This window comes from Rhamphochromis sp. 'chilingali' (assembly GCF_963969265.1).
Source record: "Rhamphochromis sp. 'chilingali' genome assembly, chromosome: 12".
Lineage (NCBI taxonomy): Eukaryota > Metazoa > Chordata > Actinopteri > Cichliformes > Cichlidae > Rhamphochromis > Rhamphochromis sp. 'chilingali'.
In genome coordinates this window covers 4,760,279-4,776,227 of record NC_137939.1, presented here as the reverse complement: position 1 = coordinate 4,776,227, position 15,949 = coordinate 4,760,279, and the positions used below count along the sequence as shown (strand labels likewise).

Sequence of the window (15,949 nt, the reverse complement as noted above, 5' to 3'; positions counted from 1 at the left end):
TGCCATTAAACACAATCTGAGAGGCAAAAACAAAAACAAGAAAACAAAGACTAGTTTAATGTTTTTCTTCATGAGGTGACTAAAGTACTTTTTTTTGAAGACATAATAAAAGCCTGAGTAAAAATATATGACTTACAACAATAAAAAAAAAAAATTCTGGGTAATTACCTGTTAATTTGTAAAAGAGCATAACAACCGACTGCATGCAAGTCATAGCTACAAGTCAGAGGTGACTGACCTTTTTCTCATGATACTGTAATGGAGCTCATCCTCCTGTTTGATGTGAGCATGATCCCCACTGGCCCGGTCACTGCCTTCACTGTCGTCACTGCTGAAAATGGAGGCCAGCTCCTTCTTGGGCACCCGGTTAGGTGGCAGGGGGATGGTGCGCTTCTCTGCCAAGCGCCCGCGGTTCTGCAAAACACAGAAAAGGCGAGACTTTAAAAACAGGATTCAGTAATTCCAGACAGACAAAGTACTAAAATGTGAGTTATTTAAAGTTGCCACTCTTTGAGATGAAAACACAAGTAGATACTCAAAGTAGAAAATCAAAGTCAAAAAATAAATAAATAAAAAAACCAGACCTGAACACCAGATTTCTTTCAGTTTGCGATCCATGGGTTTCTATCTGCAAGTCTGGCTGTATATAAAAAAAAGAATTGGCAGAAATTTTGGAAAGTCTGATTGTCAGACTGCACAGGAAATGATAGACTAAAGATCAGCCGAAACTGAGTTACTGCAGTAATCAGAACGCACAGAATGAGCTAGTGCCGCTAATCAGAGCCTTTCTGGCTGTTGCCCTAAAATCACCGCAGAGAGTGTGCGATTAGCACACAGAGGTAAAGGCTTCCCACTTGGAATAGGCGTTATCAATGAAAATCCAACTCTCTGTTATATCTCAGATACTGCAAAGGACATTACATAACGTTAGCCTCTGTGGGCAACGTGCAAGAAAAACCCCTTCCCTGCTCTTTGGCACAAATCTGCAAGATTAGGCTTTGAAAAAACGACATGAAAAGAAACCCAATAAAAGCTGGGAACACCTGCTTTGGTCAGATGAGACCAAGATAAATGTGTTCGGCTCAGACGGGGTTCAGCCTGCGAGGAGTGCCACAGTAAAGCACGGAGGTGGGAGCGTGATGATACGGGGTTGCGTGAGTGAAAAGCATGTTGGGGAGATGACATTTACAGATATCAGTGAGCCAGATGTAACGTGCGCGCGCGCCTATCCCAGCTGTCATATGTTGAAAGGGGGGGTATATAATATAATAAAAGATAAAGGTTACATGTTGCCTATTACATGAGTTTTTATTTCAAAAGCAAATCTATGGGAAGAAAATAACTCTGTCGGTGAACCGTGTATTTATTTTGTTCCAAAACTTCCTGGAGTTAGCAGAGCAAAGTAGGGATTAAGACAAGAGTATGGCCGTAGGGATATCGGGAAGTGAAGCTGGGCGACCTTTAATGTGACCTGAAGAGGTCACTGCAGATTAACACGACCCTATCACAGAGCAATGGGAGAAGGGTGAGAAAGAGGAGGGGAGGAATAACCTAGATAGGAGGATTGAGAGATGCATAGAGTAAAAGAGACTGAGTCAGGGAAGAAAACTGGAGAACGAGCAAGGGAACGATAGGGCAGAGAAGAAAAGTTAACAAGGAAGAGAGGAAGAGCAGATGTGGGTTTTGCACAGGAGAGAAAAAGGTGAGAGAAAACACAGAAATAAAAGAGAATGTGGTGAGTCAAAACATGAAAGGGAGAAAGCTCCACAGAGGGAAGGTCTGTCCAGTGTGGGAGAATGGACTTGGATGTGAAACTATATTCCCCTCTCTCTCTCTTACTCTCTGTGCGTGCCTACATCTCTGCTCTTACTCCTTCAAGCCCTCCAGCTATCCCTTCCACGGCATGCAACCCCACACTCCACCACTCCTCCCTATATTTCCCTTCTTCCCTCACTCCATCCATCCCAGGAGGTGCTGTAGCATGAGTGGCAGGCGGGGGCAGAAGGAGGGATTTGGGGGCTCCTAGCCAAAAGGCAAACAGGTGCAGCCCCTCTGGAGTCTCTCAAATGGCACACATTAAAAAGAGTTGGGAGGGGACAGAGAAAGATGAAAACATCCCCCAGGATGAGCAGGCCACAGATTTCTGAAAATTTCTCGCCTTTCTGCTTTTCTGTGTCTTGCTTTAAAAAAAAAAAAAAAAAAAAAAGATTTTTCATCTGTTTCCTGTCCTGTCAGACCTTTCTACAAGTTGTGCACCATTATTTCAGGACAGTTGATCACTTTCTGGTACTTCTGCTTCTTCTAGTCCAGAATGCTGGAGCTCTAATATATAATCAAGAGGAGTGGAGGGGCCAAGAGTGAACCCCTCCCCCAAAAAGGAATAAAAATAAATAAATCACTCCTTTATGGATCCAACCACATCCATCTGTCTCTCTTACACACAAACATCTGGCAAATACAAATTCTCCACCTCCAGGTCTATTTATTGCTGTCTTCACATTGTCAGGGAAAACACATGTGCACTACACCCGCGCCGTGACACACATAAACGCATGCATGCTCTCACAGTCAGGCACACCTGTTAATATTCCTTAGAATTCCCCTCCAAAGTGGGGGATTTTACTCGGAGCAAGCCAGCAATAGAGTGTACACAAGAATAGTTTGTCTAAGAGCAGTCGTGACTGTGACTGTGTGTGTGTGCGTGTGTGCATGACAACCACCCACATGGCCGTGACATACCCAGCCTGACAGCCCCCCTCCCTTCCTCCCTCTTCTCTCCTCCCGGAAAGCCCCAATCCTTTCTTTAGTGGCACTGACGCAGAACTGGGGGTGAGCTCCCACTGCTTCCGGCAACACTTCCGCAGGACGGGGGAGGGCTCTCTGAAACAAAACATGAAGCCAAACACACCCCTGGCAGCCCACGTAGGAGCGCTCAAAGGAAGGGCGCCTGAGCGCTCATGCTCGTACATGCACGCACAAACATGCGTGTGTGCAGAGCTGAGGCAACCTTACTGTGTGTGGTCAACCTCCTTTCAGCCATGGAAAAAAGTCTCTCATAAAAGTCCCACTAAAAGCACCTCTATGAATATCACCTCCCACGCTTTCTGTCTAACAGTCAGCCAGCCAAGAAATATATCTGGGCTTCACATTTACACACACACACACACACACACACACACACACACACACACACACACACACACACACACACACACACACACACACACACACACACACACGCGCGCGCATAAGGACATAACGATGAACTAATTGCACAATATAGACAATTACAATTATAATGACTACAAACATCCAGAAACACGCAGACACTCTGCCAATCACTCACAATATGCAGTGAAGCCGACACTAACTGAACCTGAACTGAAATTTCTCAGTGATTCAGACAGATCGCTGCATGTTTGATACTTTGGGGGCAAACAGCAGTGCAGGTGTTCATTATGCTATTACAGGTCAGAGATAATAAGAGATGAAGTTTGATGCAAGAGCATCCTTCAGAATCTACTATATATGGCATTCACTTATTGAAGCCTACATAACACAAAAGCACTCACTTCCATTCATTGAAGGAATTATAAATATTTGGCATTAATCAATATCTTCTGGTTTAACTTAATGTACACAAATCATTTCAAGGTTAAAATATAAAGTTTTTATTCTCAGAGATTTTTCAAAATAGAAAACACGAGTTTTTCTAGCCCTTCATACATGTTAAATTAAGTTAGCGCTGTCTATTAAACTAAGGATTAAATCAAGCTTTTGTGATTGTAACACATTTTTAAATGCAGTAACTAGTTAGCTTCTTTCAAACTAAGCAAATTATATGAGAAGCGGATCTAAGACTAATAGTTTACATTTATTGAATCTCTTCGGTTAACCCTGCTAGGATTACATCATAAAAGCTGTAAGATGACTGGGGGAGTCCCGCATATTTAAGGCATTGGGGTAACTTAAATATCTAGGTTAAGTACGATTACAATCATTTACAGTCCATTTTTTTTCAATGAATGATATATATATATATATAAAAAATAATTTATTATTCCATTACATATTAATTTAAAAGGTGGCCACAACTGCTTTAGCCAGTGAAACAACATGTTACCTTTGCATTACGTATTGTAATAATGATGTATGAGCTTTAAAAACAAATTTTCGAGAGACGTTAAAAGTTTTAGTGTCTTTAGGTTTTATTTTTAACTATTTCGGTCTTCTTTGTTCACTCGGTTTGTGACGTCATCCAATGGTTTCTGAAGTCCCATTTTAAAGCCTAAAATGTAGCATTACCGTCATCGAGATATTAGTGTTTTGAAACCGGATGAGACCGCAGGTGATGGTTCTGTCTGTGAAACTGCACACTGATGCAGTATCAACTAGCCAATGACCATATCCTGGATAATTCCTCTTTTTGACCCCTAGAATGACCAAAATGCTTTTTTTTTTTTGTTTTGTTTGTTTGTTTTAATTGAGTGCAACCCGAAATGAGTGACTGAGGTCATACACTCAGCAGGAAAGTATTTACTGGCGTGGCGTAGACTTCTATGCGTGGAAGTCTTGCAACCACAGCTTCGCCCCCCTAGTGGTGTTTACTAAGAATGCAGGTTCAAGGCATTTCTGCATTATCTTTACTTTTCACACCAACACGCCCATCTGTAACACTCTCAACGGATTCATTGTAAGTGATTATCTTAATTCTATGAATGCTAACGCAATTTCCATGGCAAAATTTGAAAGACATGAATAGCACCAACTGCCACTTAAGCCCACTTGCAATCCTTTCGGCCAATACTGTGTAGGCTTCAAGTTTGGATCCACAGCCTGAATGCTTTTCTGCAAACACTGGGACTACAATTTTACTACCTGGCAACATTTACATATGGCTTGCAACATGGAACAAGTCTGAACTGCATGCATTATGTAGTTTCGCTGATGGGTAGGCACACGCACAAAGCCACCGATACAACAACCAGAGACAAAAGTCTAGAAGACCCGCACTGTTTAGTTTCTTTTTTCCTTTACTACATATAGAGATTTTAATGAAAGAGGCTTTCCACATTCAGGACCAAAAGGAATATAAGGACAGGGTTCACAGAGAGACAAATATGAGAGGAATGGGCAATGTGAATTGCACTGGAGAAGAAGAAGATGGGCACTCTCAGAAAAACTTCTGATCCTCCTCAAAATATGCCAAATATAGAGCACATAGTTTCTCTGTTACTGTTGGGGGCTTGTCCGAAGTCGTGAGGAGCATTAACCTAAGAGTGACCTACGTCTAATGACATAACGCCGTCACTTTAAAAGACTGATGAAGCCAGCACTGACTTCCTGTGTCTCATATGGTCTTTAGTGTGGTGGGAAGAGATTTACTGAAGTACTGAAATATATGCTACTGGGCTCACTAAAATGATTTAAAATTTAATGAAGAGGCAGGAAATCAACTCATATTTTAACATATAGGAATAATACATTTTTAATATTTCAGTGAGTAATGCTGTTGCATTTGCAGCCATAAACGCTCATAAATTCATGGCCAGTGCATGGCTTAAAAGCAACAAAAAGCCGTTTTGGTGAAAAACAACGCAGACTAACATCCACAGCTAAAGCACAGCTTGGACAGCAAAAGCATTCAAATTAAAGCAGAAATTATAAGGCAATCTAATGTTTTCTCTCTAAATTCATTTTAGACTTTTAAATAAGCAGTTGGTGGAAAAAGAGGACTAATAAGTATGTTTTTTTCCCCCCTTTTTTCCTCCCCTTTCTCCTTGCGTTATTTCCTGAAAGGTGCAGTGCCCCGCCGCTGGCTCCAACCAGCATTAGCAAGCACACACACACACACACACACACACACACACACACACACACACACACACACACACACACACAGAGCAGAAGCCGCCCGTGACATTCCTGCAGCTGCGGCGCTCTCTCTCCCTCGCACGCGCCCCCCCAGCGATCTCCCTGGGGGACGAATGCCTAATGAGTCACGCGCCTGTCTGCCGTTACCTCGCAGCGTGTGTGTGTGTGTGTGTGTGTGTGTGTGTGTGTGTGTGTGTGTGTGTGTGTGTGTGTGTGTGTGTGTGTGTGTGTGTGTGTGTGTGTGTGTGTGTGGAGGCGGGATGGCGGGCCGACTTGGCGCGAGCACTAGGGGAAAGGGGGAGGGGGGAATGAGGAGACGACAGCGAGGGGAGTGGGCGGGGATGAGCATGAGGGGGGCGCGAAGCGGTCATTACCGCGCTAGCATAAGAGCTCTGAAACAAGGCCAAAACAAACAATTTGTCTGTTGTGTGTTTACGCGAGACTGAAAAACAATTCGTCACAAAATGCAAAATCTACTTTGTTTAGTCTCATCTCCTCGCCTCCGATTCCAGTGGACGGTACGGCCGTTATGACATTTTCACAGGTGCACCTTCGAAAAAGGTGATTAACTACAAATCTGTCAGCTTTGGTCAACCTGAGGTCGCTCAGTGTGCAAACACGACCAGCATAACCTAACTACTGTGAATAATCAGATTAAGGTAATGGTTTGATTAAAGTGTTTACATGGTTCACAGTTAATCTGATTTCCCCCACTAACCTAATAATAAAGTTTATGTGATTTCTTTGCTAGTCAGGATAAAGTCTGTAAGAATTTCTACTGATCTGTAAAATCTCTTAATGGAGTCACAAGTCATCAAAAAACGGAGTTGGTGGAGATGCTTTTGCTTTGGTGAATTCACGGAAAACATTCATTGCCAGGCTCTGTTACTTTTCGTTACGTTCGTTCCATGAAAGATATTTAACTGTCGTCCCCACGTTATTTCGGTGTTTTTTCGTTCTTCGACACACCCCATACGTTTGTAGAAGAAAAAAACATTTCGTACTTCGTGACCTTTCAGCAAGTTTAGAAACAAAACTGAAAGAAATCAGACAAAGGCACAGTATACTGTGCAGGGACAATGACAAAATCTCTATTTGCCTCGTGGGGTTTATAATTCTATGACTAGTGTGAGCTTCACATTAAGAAACTTAACAGACAAATTTTTTTTTAAATGACAGCTGAAACTCACAGCTTTACACAAGTGGAGTAAAACATAGTTATGCTTAAACACAAGTGCACAAAAGCAACACAGTTTCATCACTTTTATTTTATATACATATATTTTACTAGTAACAGTTACAGTAACTTGTTACTGCTCTTCTGTTAAAAGATAAGACTTAGCTACATGTTCCTGAGAACTATACTAACATTTAGCATGTTTGTCGGCCTAACCATTACCCTATTCTTTAAAGCAAATCCTATCAATACTTCAAAATTTTATTTGTAGATGAAGCTCCTATCCAGTCTGTTCAGGTTAGAGTCTAAAGTGCTCGTTTTATTTTTTCCGTCCATACACGGCTACAATTGTGGATGCTAACAAAGTTTCAAATAATGATGTCAGTATACGCATCAGTGATCACTGGTAGCAACAAGCTCTGTTTCAGATATTTTTTTTCCCCCTTTCTAATTTTGTCTCTGTATGATGTCAGAGAGTGGGGACATTAACGATGCTTTTCACCTCGTGCGCACAGCTTTTTGTCGTGAGTAGTGAAGACCTACGCGGCTCCTGTTCAGACGTTTACGAAGAGTAGCCAACCAAAAGAAGGCTAGCTTCAAGGGAAGGCGCAAGGAAGCTAAAACTGTTTGGTTTCAGAGCGCGGATTAACTGAGGCACAGAATCAAGGAAAAGTTGCAACTGATGCAAATGAGTATCACAGGTTCCATTTGAAATTTGTAGATGGTTTTAGACCCGATTTCCATCGCACCAAAATAACATCAAATAATACCAAATAACAAACATACTTATATACATAACACAGCAGCATCGGGCTTGCAGACAGAACAAGAGCAATGATCTAAAAGCAAGTATGGAGAGCACGAGTAAATATGGGATTTGAGTTTTCCAACATATTCTAGTATAGTGTTAGAGATGGTTCACTAAAGATTTTGTTGTTACATCATCTTCCAAGCTTTTGGAATAATTTTGGTAAGAACATGCTTGTGCTGACAGAGGTATTAGCATGGGGTTTCTTTAAAGGTCAATATTTTGGTTAATAATAAATAAATAAATATTGTTTGAGTGGCTCCTCGTGGTGTTCACTCCTTCACACATATCGTACTGAAAACGTGTGATAATAGCAAAAAGAACTATCAATCTCCAATGAGATCATGCACAAAAGCACCAACTCCTTATGAGTTCAAATGCACTTTGAAAAATAGATCTGATTGTGGATGGCAGTGTGTGCGAGTGTGCGTCTGTGGTTTATGTGCAGTCTTTAGGCAACACTTGGTTGTTCAAGGCCATGTGAGAGAAAGAGGAAGAAAAAAAAAAAGTGAGAAAGCACTGTAGGACAGACCGGCATGCGACCAAGACCCACGCCTTCCCGACACACACACACAGAGATATATTTACACACATGCACACATGCTCTCCTGCACACTCGGCCCCCACGCGCTGAGCCAAGCGGGCAGTTGCAGCCCAGTGGAGCGGCACAAGGCAAAAGGGGAGGGGGTGGATGGGTTGGGGGAATAGTGGAGGAGGGGCTGAGGTGCACAGAGGGCGAGAGGCGGCGAGGTGGAGGGGAGGCTGCAGGCTCGGCGCTGGGAGGTCAGTGCCGGTGCAGCCAGGCGTGCAAGCATGCCTCTCACGCCCCCCCACCCGCCTTTCTTTCCTCCTTCCTCACTTATTCTCTCTCTCTCTCTCTGCCTTTCCATCGCCCTCTCTCTCTCCAACTCTTTCTATGTGTTTGTACGCCGACTGAGGTCGCCACAGGGGAGCTTTACAGACAGGTAACGACCGTGGCTTTCCTTCCCCCGACAAATATGGGGGGGAAGAAGAGGGGAAAATATAAATAAAATTGAATTGAATTGTTACATCTGTAAAATTAAAAAATACATACACATTCTATGCGTTTACATTAAGTATACAGCTAACAACCAAATTCATTATTAAAGTCAATATTAATAACCAGAAACTCATTAGACCATCACAAACTGGTGAATGTTCTTTCTTTGGTTGAATACAGGTATGAGTTCTTTTCAGTGTACTGAAAGACGTATGATAGCAACACAATAGTGTCTACAAAGGTCTGCTGTGGCAGATCAGGCCTACAATTATCAGAGGAAATCGCACGTCAGAACGCAAGCACAAACACTTTACTCCACACACACACAGATATCGAGGAGGAGGGTTTTTCAAGAAATATCACCATTGTCTTCACTGTCACAAACCACATTTGGTTGACAGACAGCTGTTCCAACTTATTTTAGGGGCATCTTAACAGTGTCCGCACCCACCACAGAGCAGCACAGAGCTCGTTCACACAAACTGCCAGACACATTCAGCTCTCAGTCTTTGGCATCTCTGCTGAACAGGACACTAACGGAAGCTAATGGGTAATTTGCTAAATTAAACAGTTTATTTTAACTGAATTATTCATAGATGGAAAGACAACAAGAGCCACAAAAATGGTTTTAAGTGTGTGTGTATATGACTAGGATTGCATTTCTGTATGTCATACCCACATTACGGTTTTAATGTCTCTATCAGTAAGACTGATGCACATATTGGAGGCTCCATATCTAATTGGTCGCAGAGACACAGAGAGAGACGCGCACCAAAGTTATGCACTTGGCACAACTGCAGTTTCTGCACACTTCTGAGCTGATGACCTATTCCATTGTTACCATAGCAACGTAGCATCAGCAACATGCGTGCGTGCGTGCGTGTGCACAAACACAGAACACGTCACGCAGTAGATACGGTCTAGCCATCACACAAACACATCGTCCTCCTATATTTCACTCAACATGGAGCACTTTATTTAATTATCTTCTCCATTCTTACCCAACTGAAAATGGGTGTTATGAACATAATGAGAAAGAAGTTATACGGAAAAAAGTGTGTGTGTACGTGCTTGTACAGATATGCGTGGCTGCGTGTTTAATTCCACTTTGCAAAAGAAGCCCTTGATTGGAGGAGGTCTTTACGAGCCGGAGGAGGGGAGTGTAATTTCCTCCCGGCCTCCGCCAGTTCCGCTGAAATAACAGAGCAGAGGAAGCCCAGCTCTCCCGGGAAGAGACACACACACACACACACGAACCCAAACACACTCGTACGTGCACACACAGCAAGCTGACAAGTCAGCCGGTATCAGGCAAAGAGAAACACAAATACAAATCAACACAAACATACGCAAAGACAAAAAGACAAATACACAGAGCTAAGATAAAGTATTATATAGACACTCAATAAGCAGCATCTGAAAACCTCAATGAATAACCGTAACAAAAGCAAACGCTAATAAAGAGGAATCCTTTAAGCAACTTGCCGTTATTACATAATGGAAAAGTAAGACACCTCGACAGCGAGTCGTAAAGGAATTAATTTCATACACCAACATTAAGAACATATTTAATCCATAAACTTTCCAGTGTAGCGGACCAATTTGTGTCGTGGTGTTATTAAAACAGCTCGTGCCCAGGCAGACGCAGCAAATTACCTTCCCTGATTTCTGTGCAGGCAGGTGAGACGTCTTCCCACCAGCTGCTGCACTTTTTTATGATGGCTTGCCTCATGCCTATAGCGAAACAAGATCACTCAAAGTTCAGCCGTCAAACTTTCAAAACAAATGTCGGCATGAGGTAATTTGTGTCAGTAGGCAGGCATATAGTGCGCGCGCGCGTGTGTGTGTGTGTGTAAAAGTGCGAGAGAGCGAGAGCTCATCAGTGAGGGAGTGCTGGCTGCCATGCCCTGAGGGGAGTCAGTGGGGAGAAAGGGAGACGCCAGTACAGGCCATACAAGTCCCGCTGCCTTCCCTCCTCCGCCTAACCCTCACTGCTCCACATAGAACTGCCAACATACTCAGCCTGTGTGTCTATGTGTGTGTGTGTGTGTCTGTGCGTGTGTCATAGAGGTATTCACTTGGTGGGTTTGACTTTAGGCTTCACCACCAACCCAAGGAAAGGGGAAAGAGGCAGAAAAGGCTACAACAACAACCTTAAGGCTCTCATATCTCTGCTTACGTCAATAACAAAGTTTTCTCCGTCACAGCTGTAATTGAAGTGGAACTGTACAAGCCATAGCAAGCCAAGAGCCAATGATATCAGTAATGAGCCTCAGCGCAAGCAAACGCTCACATTTTCAAATCCTTCGTTAAAAAATAAGACGTGTATTTTTCCTGCCCCCAACCTCCCTCAGGTAATTTGTTTTGGCTGAACTCAATGTGTCAGGGTGCAGGTCTTCATTCTTGGCTGTAAAAAATGTCACCAGTTTACCTGTATCACTCAAACACCTCCGGCTTATCAAACCCGCCTTTGCCTTGCGTGCCTCGCACACAATAATCAGCAGTAGCTACGCTCAGTAGCTCGCTAAGCCTCTTACACCCTTCCCTCAAGATTAGAGCTTGGGAGCGACAACAGATGCGCTCCGCGGTGATAAAAAAAAAAAAAAAAAGAAAGAAAGAAAGAAAACACAGACACACACGCAAAGACACACACTCACGCTCAAAACCCTCTGCACCTGTGTGAACAGATTTGGCGGCAGCGAGCCCGCAGTGTGCTTGCTCAAAGCTGACACACACACACACACACACACACACACACACACACACACACACACACACACACACACACACACACACACACACACACAGAGCGGTGATGCTATAATCGTGACACACCTGCAAGGCCTCAAGGTTTGGCACCGTGCCCTTGGCCGAGCCCTGAGGGAGGCACTAGGCAAACAAAAGTTCAACAGCCAGGTGAGGAAACTGACTCGGCGAGACAGAAGAACCTGACCACTGATACCCAACGTCAGGCATTAGACCTGGACAGCTCAATGCCTCCGAATAAAAGGCTGTTTGATACGCCACATCTGTGAAAGGCTGAAAGTGGATTTGATATTCATGCTGAGGAAAATTACCATCAAAGCTGACATGTGTGCCTGTAGGGTCTCTTCCATCAAGGTTACAAAGACTGCTTCACAATATACTCTTACAGACTACCCCCACTGGTAGAATAAAAGCTGACAACAAAAATACCAATAAATGCTGGTATGTCTTTTCCAGCTCTGACCCACGCCAAACTCAACTATAGGCTAAGAGGAAAAAATATATAATAAACAAAAAGGAGTACAGACTCCAAAGCCCTTAAATAAGATTTTGCGATTTAAGAAATACAGAAATAAACTGATGTGCCAGCCGAGAAAGAGCAAACTGTCCTCTTTGATTTAACTGAGCAGAAAAACAAACAATTATATTGCCTATCTGCAAAAGAAAATGACAAAACCTTTGACACAAATGTTTTTTATACCACGACTGTGCTCTTTGACCAGTTATAACCTTCACCACCAATGAGATAATTCTTCACCACTACAGTAACCCTACACACTAAAAAAAAAGAAGTTACCTTTAAGACAAATAAGCTATACCTCAGCAAGTAGTGTTCCCATACCCAACATAAAACATACAGAAAGCCACAGCAGCCACCAGTATACATATATATACATATATATATATATATAAAAAAGAAATATTCTTACCACTGGGGATGAAATTCGACAACCAGGGCAATCGCAGATGGGTGGATGCACCTGTAAGATTCCTTTGGACATAAGAGTCTTGAGACTTTTTCCTGGAAACAAACAAGAGAGACACTTTCAGAGAACACCTATCATATCCTCCATCAACTAAACTCATCTCCTGTAGCATGGGAGAAGCTCCCCACTAACATGGCATCTGTCTTCAGCTCTTCACCTCAGAATTTTAAAAACAAATAATGTTAAATAACAAAAATAAATAATAATAACCAGATAATTAACACAACACAGACCTGAAAGAGTCGGTACCTGTAAAGATTTGCCTATTCTCTGTTTAATTTTATCACTGTGTCCAGCTGTAGCCACTGTTCAGGGCTGCGAGCCAGCCAGGAGCTTACTGACATCTGTCTATAGGAATCGCTATATTAAACTATAAGACTATCAGTTTTGACCTGTGGGCGACCCCCCCACACCCCCACCCACACACTTCTTAATGCGTGTCAGTTTTGCCTGAGTAGCCCTGCATGCGCGTGAGTGTGAGGCGAAAGGGCGCGCACCAAGCCTAGTTACTGCATAAGAATACTTTGCTGTAAATGCCAAGCTAAAAAAAATCACTGGCAACGGTTTCTTGCTTTTTTTTGTTTTGTTGCTATTTTGTTCTTCTTGGGGTTTTTTTAATGAAAACAAAAACATTCAAAATGAGTCAACAGCTTTAATGAGAAACACTGGATACAAATAAGTCGCATTAAACGAACTGTGATGCTAAATTGACGCAAAATATCGGCTCATAAAGTCTCCTCAAATCTAACATGCAATGCGTAAACGTGAACACCCATGCACAAGTGCAGCTGCACCTAGCGGAATGATTTATCTCATAATGTGGAAGAAAACAATATATCTGAACTGTCACGTATTTCAGTAAACTACGTCTAACTTTTCACCTCGGTCCAGTGCAGCCAACTCCTAGTGCAGCCCCGGCTCGGTGTGTGTGAGAGCAGCCCAAACTCTGTGTCAAAGGCTCGGAGGGTATGTGGAGGATATGCGCCCTTTCTCATCTGTCTCCTTACGCACCGACTGCTGTAACCCTTTCACTCCAAAACTCAGTACCGAACCACAGGATTCAAGTTAGTAGCCACACTATGCGGCGTCTATAAAGCTCCTAATTCACAGTGTCGTGTCCTCCTTTGCCCGTGAACCTTCAGAAAAGTGAAGATACAGCTCTTACCTTTGTGTCTGATACTCCGTTTCCAATCTTTGGCAGTCTCACGTCCACTGACAAACTGGAACTCGTTGGGGGTGAGCCACTCGCCCCTGTATTTAATTGAGGGTCCCTTACTGCCTTGACACAGTTTATTGATATAAAGCAAAGCCTTGTTTTCCCCGCACTCCACCTCAATGCAAGGCTCCCCGTTGTCGAAGAAGGGCTGAAAGTCGGGGATGGAGGAGAACCTCTCTACCATTAAGTCGTCCGTGTGATGGTGGAGGTGCTGGTGATGCAGCGCCGAGTCGTGGAGCCCCAAGTACGCGCGATGATGGGCGAAAATGTGGTCGTAGGGCGGCGGATGCGGGGTCACCACGGGGATAGCGGTGGCATTTAAAGGGGCCAAGTATTCAGAGGGGTTGAACGCAGTCAATGCCATGTCGTCTCCATCCAGCCTCTCCTTCTTGATGGCAGGCATGTTAGTGGGAGCCGAGCGCCGGTAACAAGTGAAAAGCTGCTGCTCGCCCGATCCAACTTGAGCGTCCTCTTCGTCTGCGAGTTGGGCTGACCCAGACTTGGAGACGCGCCGCTTGGTTTTACGCAGTCCCGTGTCGCCGAGAGACAGCGGTCTGATGAAGTTGCCGGATAGATTCCCATTCAGTAGTTTCCAGCTCGCAGCGGCAGCAGCGCTCTCCGCCAGCCTCACAGCTCCTACCTCCCACATTTAATCACACTCGCTCTGTTAATACCTGACATGCTGGGCAGCCCTGAGCCCCTCACACTCTCCTACCTGCTCTAATCAGTAGCGGCCACGTTTTACCTCGCACTTCTTAGCGTTTGAGAATTTTTAAAGTGGGAGTTTTCTTTTCTTTTTTAATATCCACCGAGTAGAGGTAAACCAATCGCCAGTGCAATCTTAAAAAAAAAAAAAAAAAAAAAAAAAGCGATTCTGTTGTGGAAACTTGGGGGAGATGTAACGAGCCCAAATGTTACAGCCAATAATAAGAAGCCGATAAGAGTGCGTGTTTTATTTCAATTAAACCACAGTTATATGTGCCACTGATCAGAAACGCGCCCCAATATTATTATTAGTAATAATAATAAAATATGAGACTTAATAATCCTTAGTGTCTGCGCAAACGTTGGTGCGGTTTAAAGTTTGGTAAGAGTTGTTAGTTTTTAACCCCTGTGTATGTCGCTGAAGTCACGCTGAAGTTCACAGACCCAGACCAAACAAGATTTGCACTCTCCGCCGCTTCTCAACTTGGCCCATTTAAACAGCGGAGGCTAGGCGAGACCCACACAGAGGGAGGGGGGTACCGCGAGGGACGGCACTTCAGTGCGTAAAATGGAGGAACCACCACGAGGAAGTAAACTGTCTCCACCTATTTAACTAACTCTTAAACTTCTTTCAGCTCTTTCCTTCTGTTTACCCAAAAGCTCACAATCATATAATTATTAAGTGGAACACTGACACAAAATCGCACTCATACAATTTAATAACTGAAGCAAAATTCAACCCAAAAATATGCCTTTCGTGTCATTTTAAACTTCACTATTAGAGGAACTGCTCCAAATTTTGCTTTGGCCATTGTTTTTAGCCAACAACAACAAAAAAGGCCAGTTTTACTCACATTTTCAACTTGTAATCACTTCATCATCATATAATTTCACAGCTCTAAAGTAGTCCTTTACTATTAACCTAGCCTATACAAAAGAAATGGACTGCTGGATGAACGTCAGAGACCACCAGATCCACACATGGCCACTGCTGTGTTCAGTTTTGGTGTCTAAATTCAACCATCTTATTTGTTATACTTCACCTACTATGACCCCGTTCTGCCCTCTCCCGCCACACCTGCTGCAGTGTCTTTATGCGAGCCGCCACTTTCAGCGCTGAACACATTTTCACCTGTTAAGCTCTCTACATGTTCTATTTTTGGTGTTAACCAAGTACAGAAGGTGTTAACCTTGTGCTTCTATTTATTATAATAAAAAAACAAAGCAAAACAAGATTGATATCATTTTCAGGTATTACAAAAACAGCAAAATAGTGAGCTGTTAGACGTGTGCTTAATAACTAAGTTAATGGAAAACTTATTTTTTTTGTGTTTTGTCCTTTATATAGCTTCTTTTTTGATGTAGACAGGAAATACAAAGACAGACACTGGTGTGA

At 43.2% G+C, this 15,949-nt stretch overlaps 1 protein-coding gene across 2 annotated transcripts in view; it reads right to left on the bottom strand.

The window, feature by feature from the left end:
• The window catches only part of samd11 (sterile alpha motif domain containing 11), a gene marked incomplete at its 3' end in the record, with an annotated part of 49,474 nt that extends 33,867 nt beyond the window's left edge, over positions 1-15,607 (bottom strand). Inside the window, exons 1-3 of one of the 2 annotated variants that reach the window (XM_080899454.1) lie at positions 13,798-15,607; positions 12,576-12,667; positions 239-414 (exon numbers count right to left, since the gene is read on the bottom strand). In XM_080899454.1, the coding sequence (XP_080755580.1) occupies positions 239-414; positions 12,576-12,667; positions 13,798-14,497 (968 nt within the window). In that variant the 5' untranslated portion in view covers positions 14,498-15,607. The remainder of the gene's footprint in view (positions 1-238; positions 415-12,575; positions 12,668-13,797) is intronic. The other variant, XM_080899455.1, reaches the window with a different exon arrangement.
• Positions 15,608-15,949: the final 342 nt, after the last annotated feature.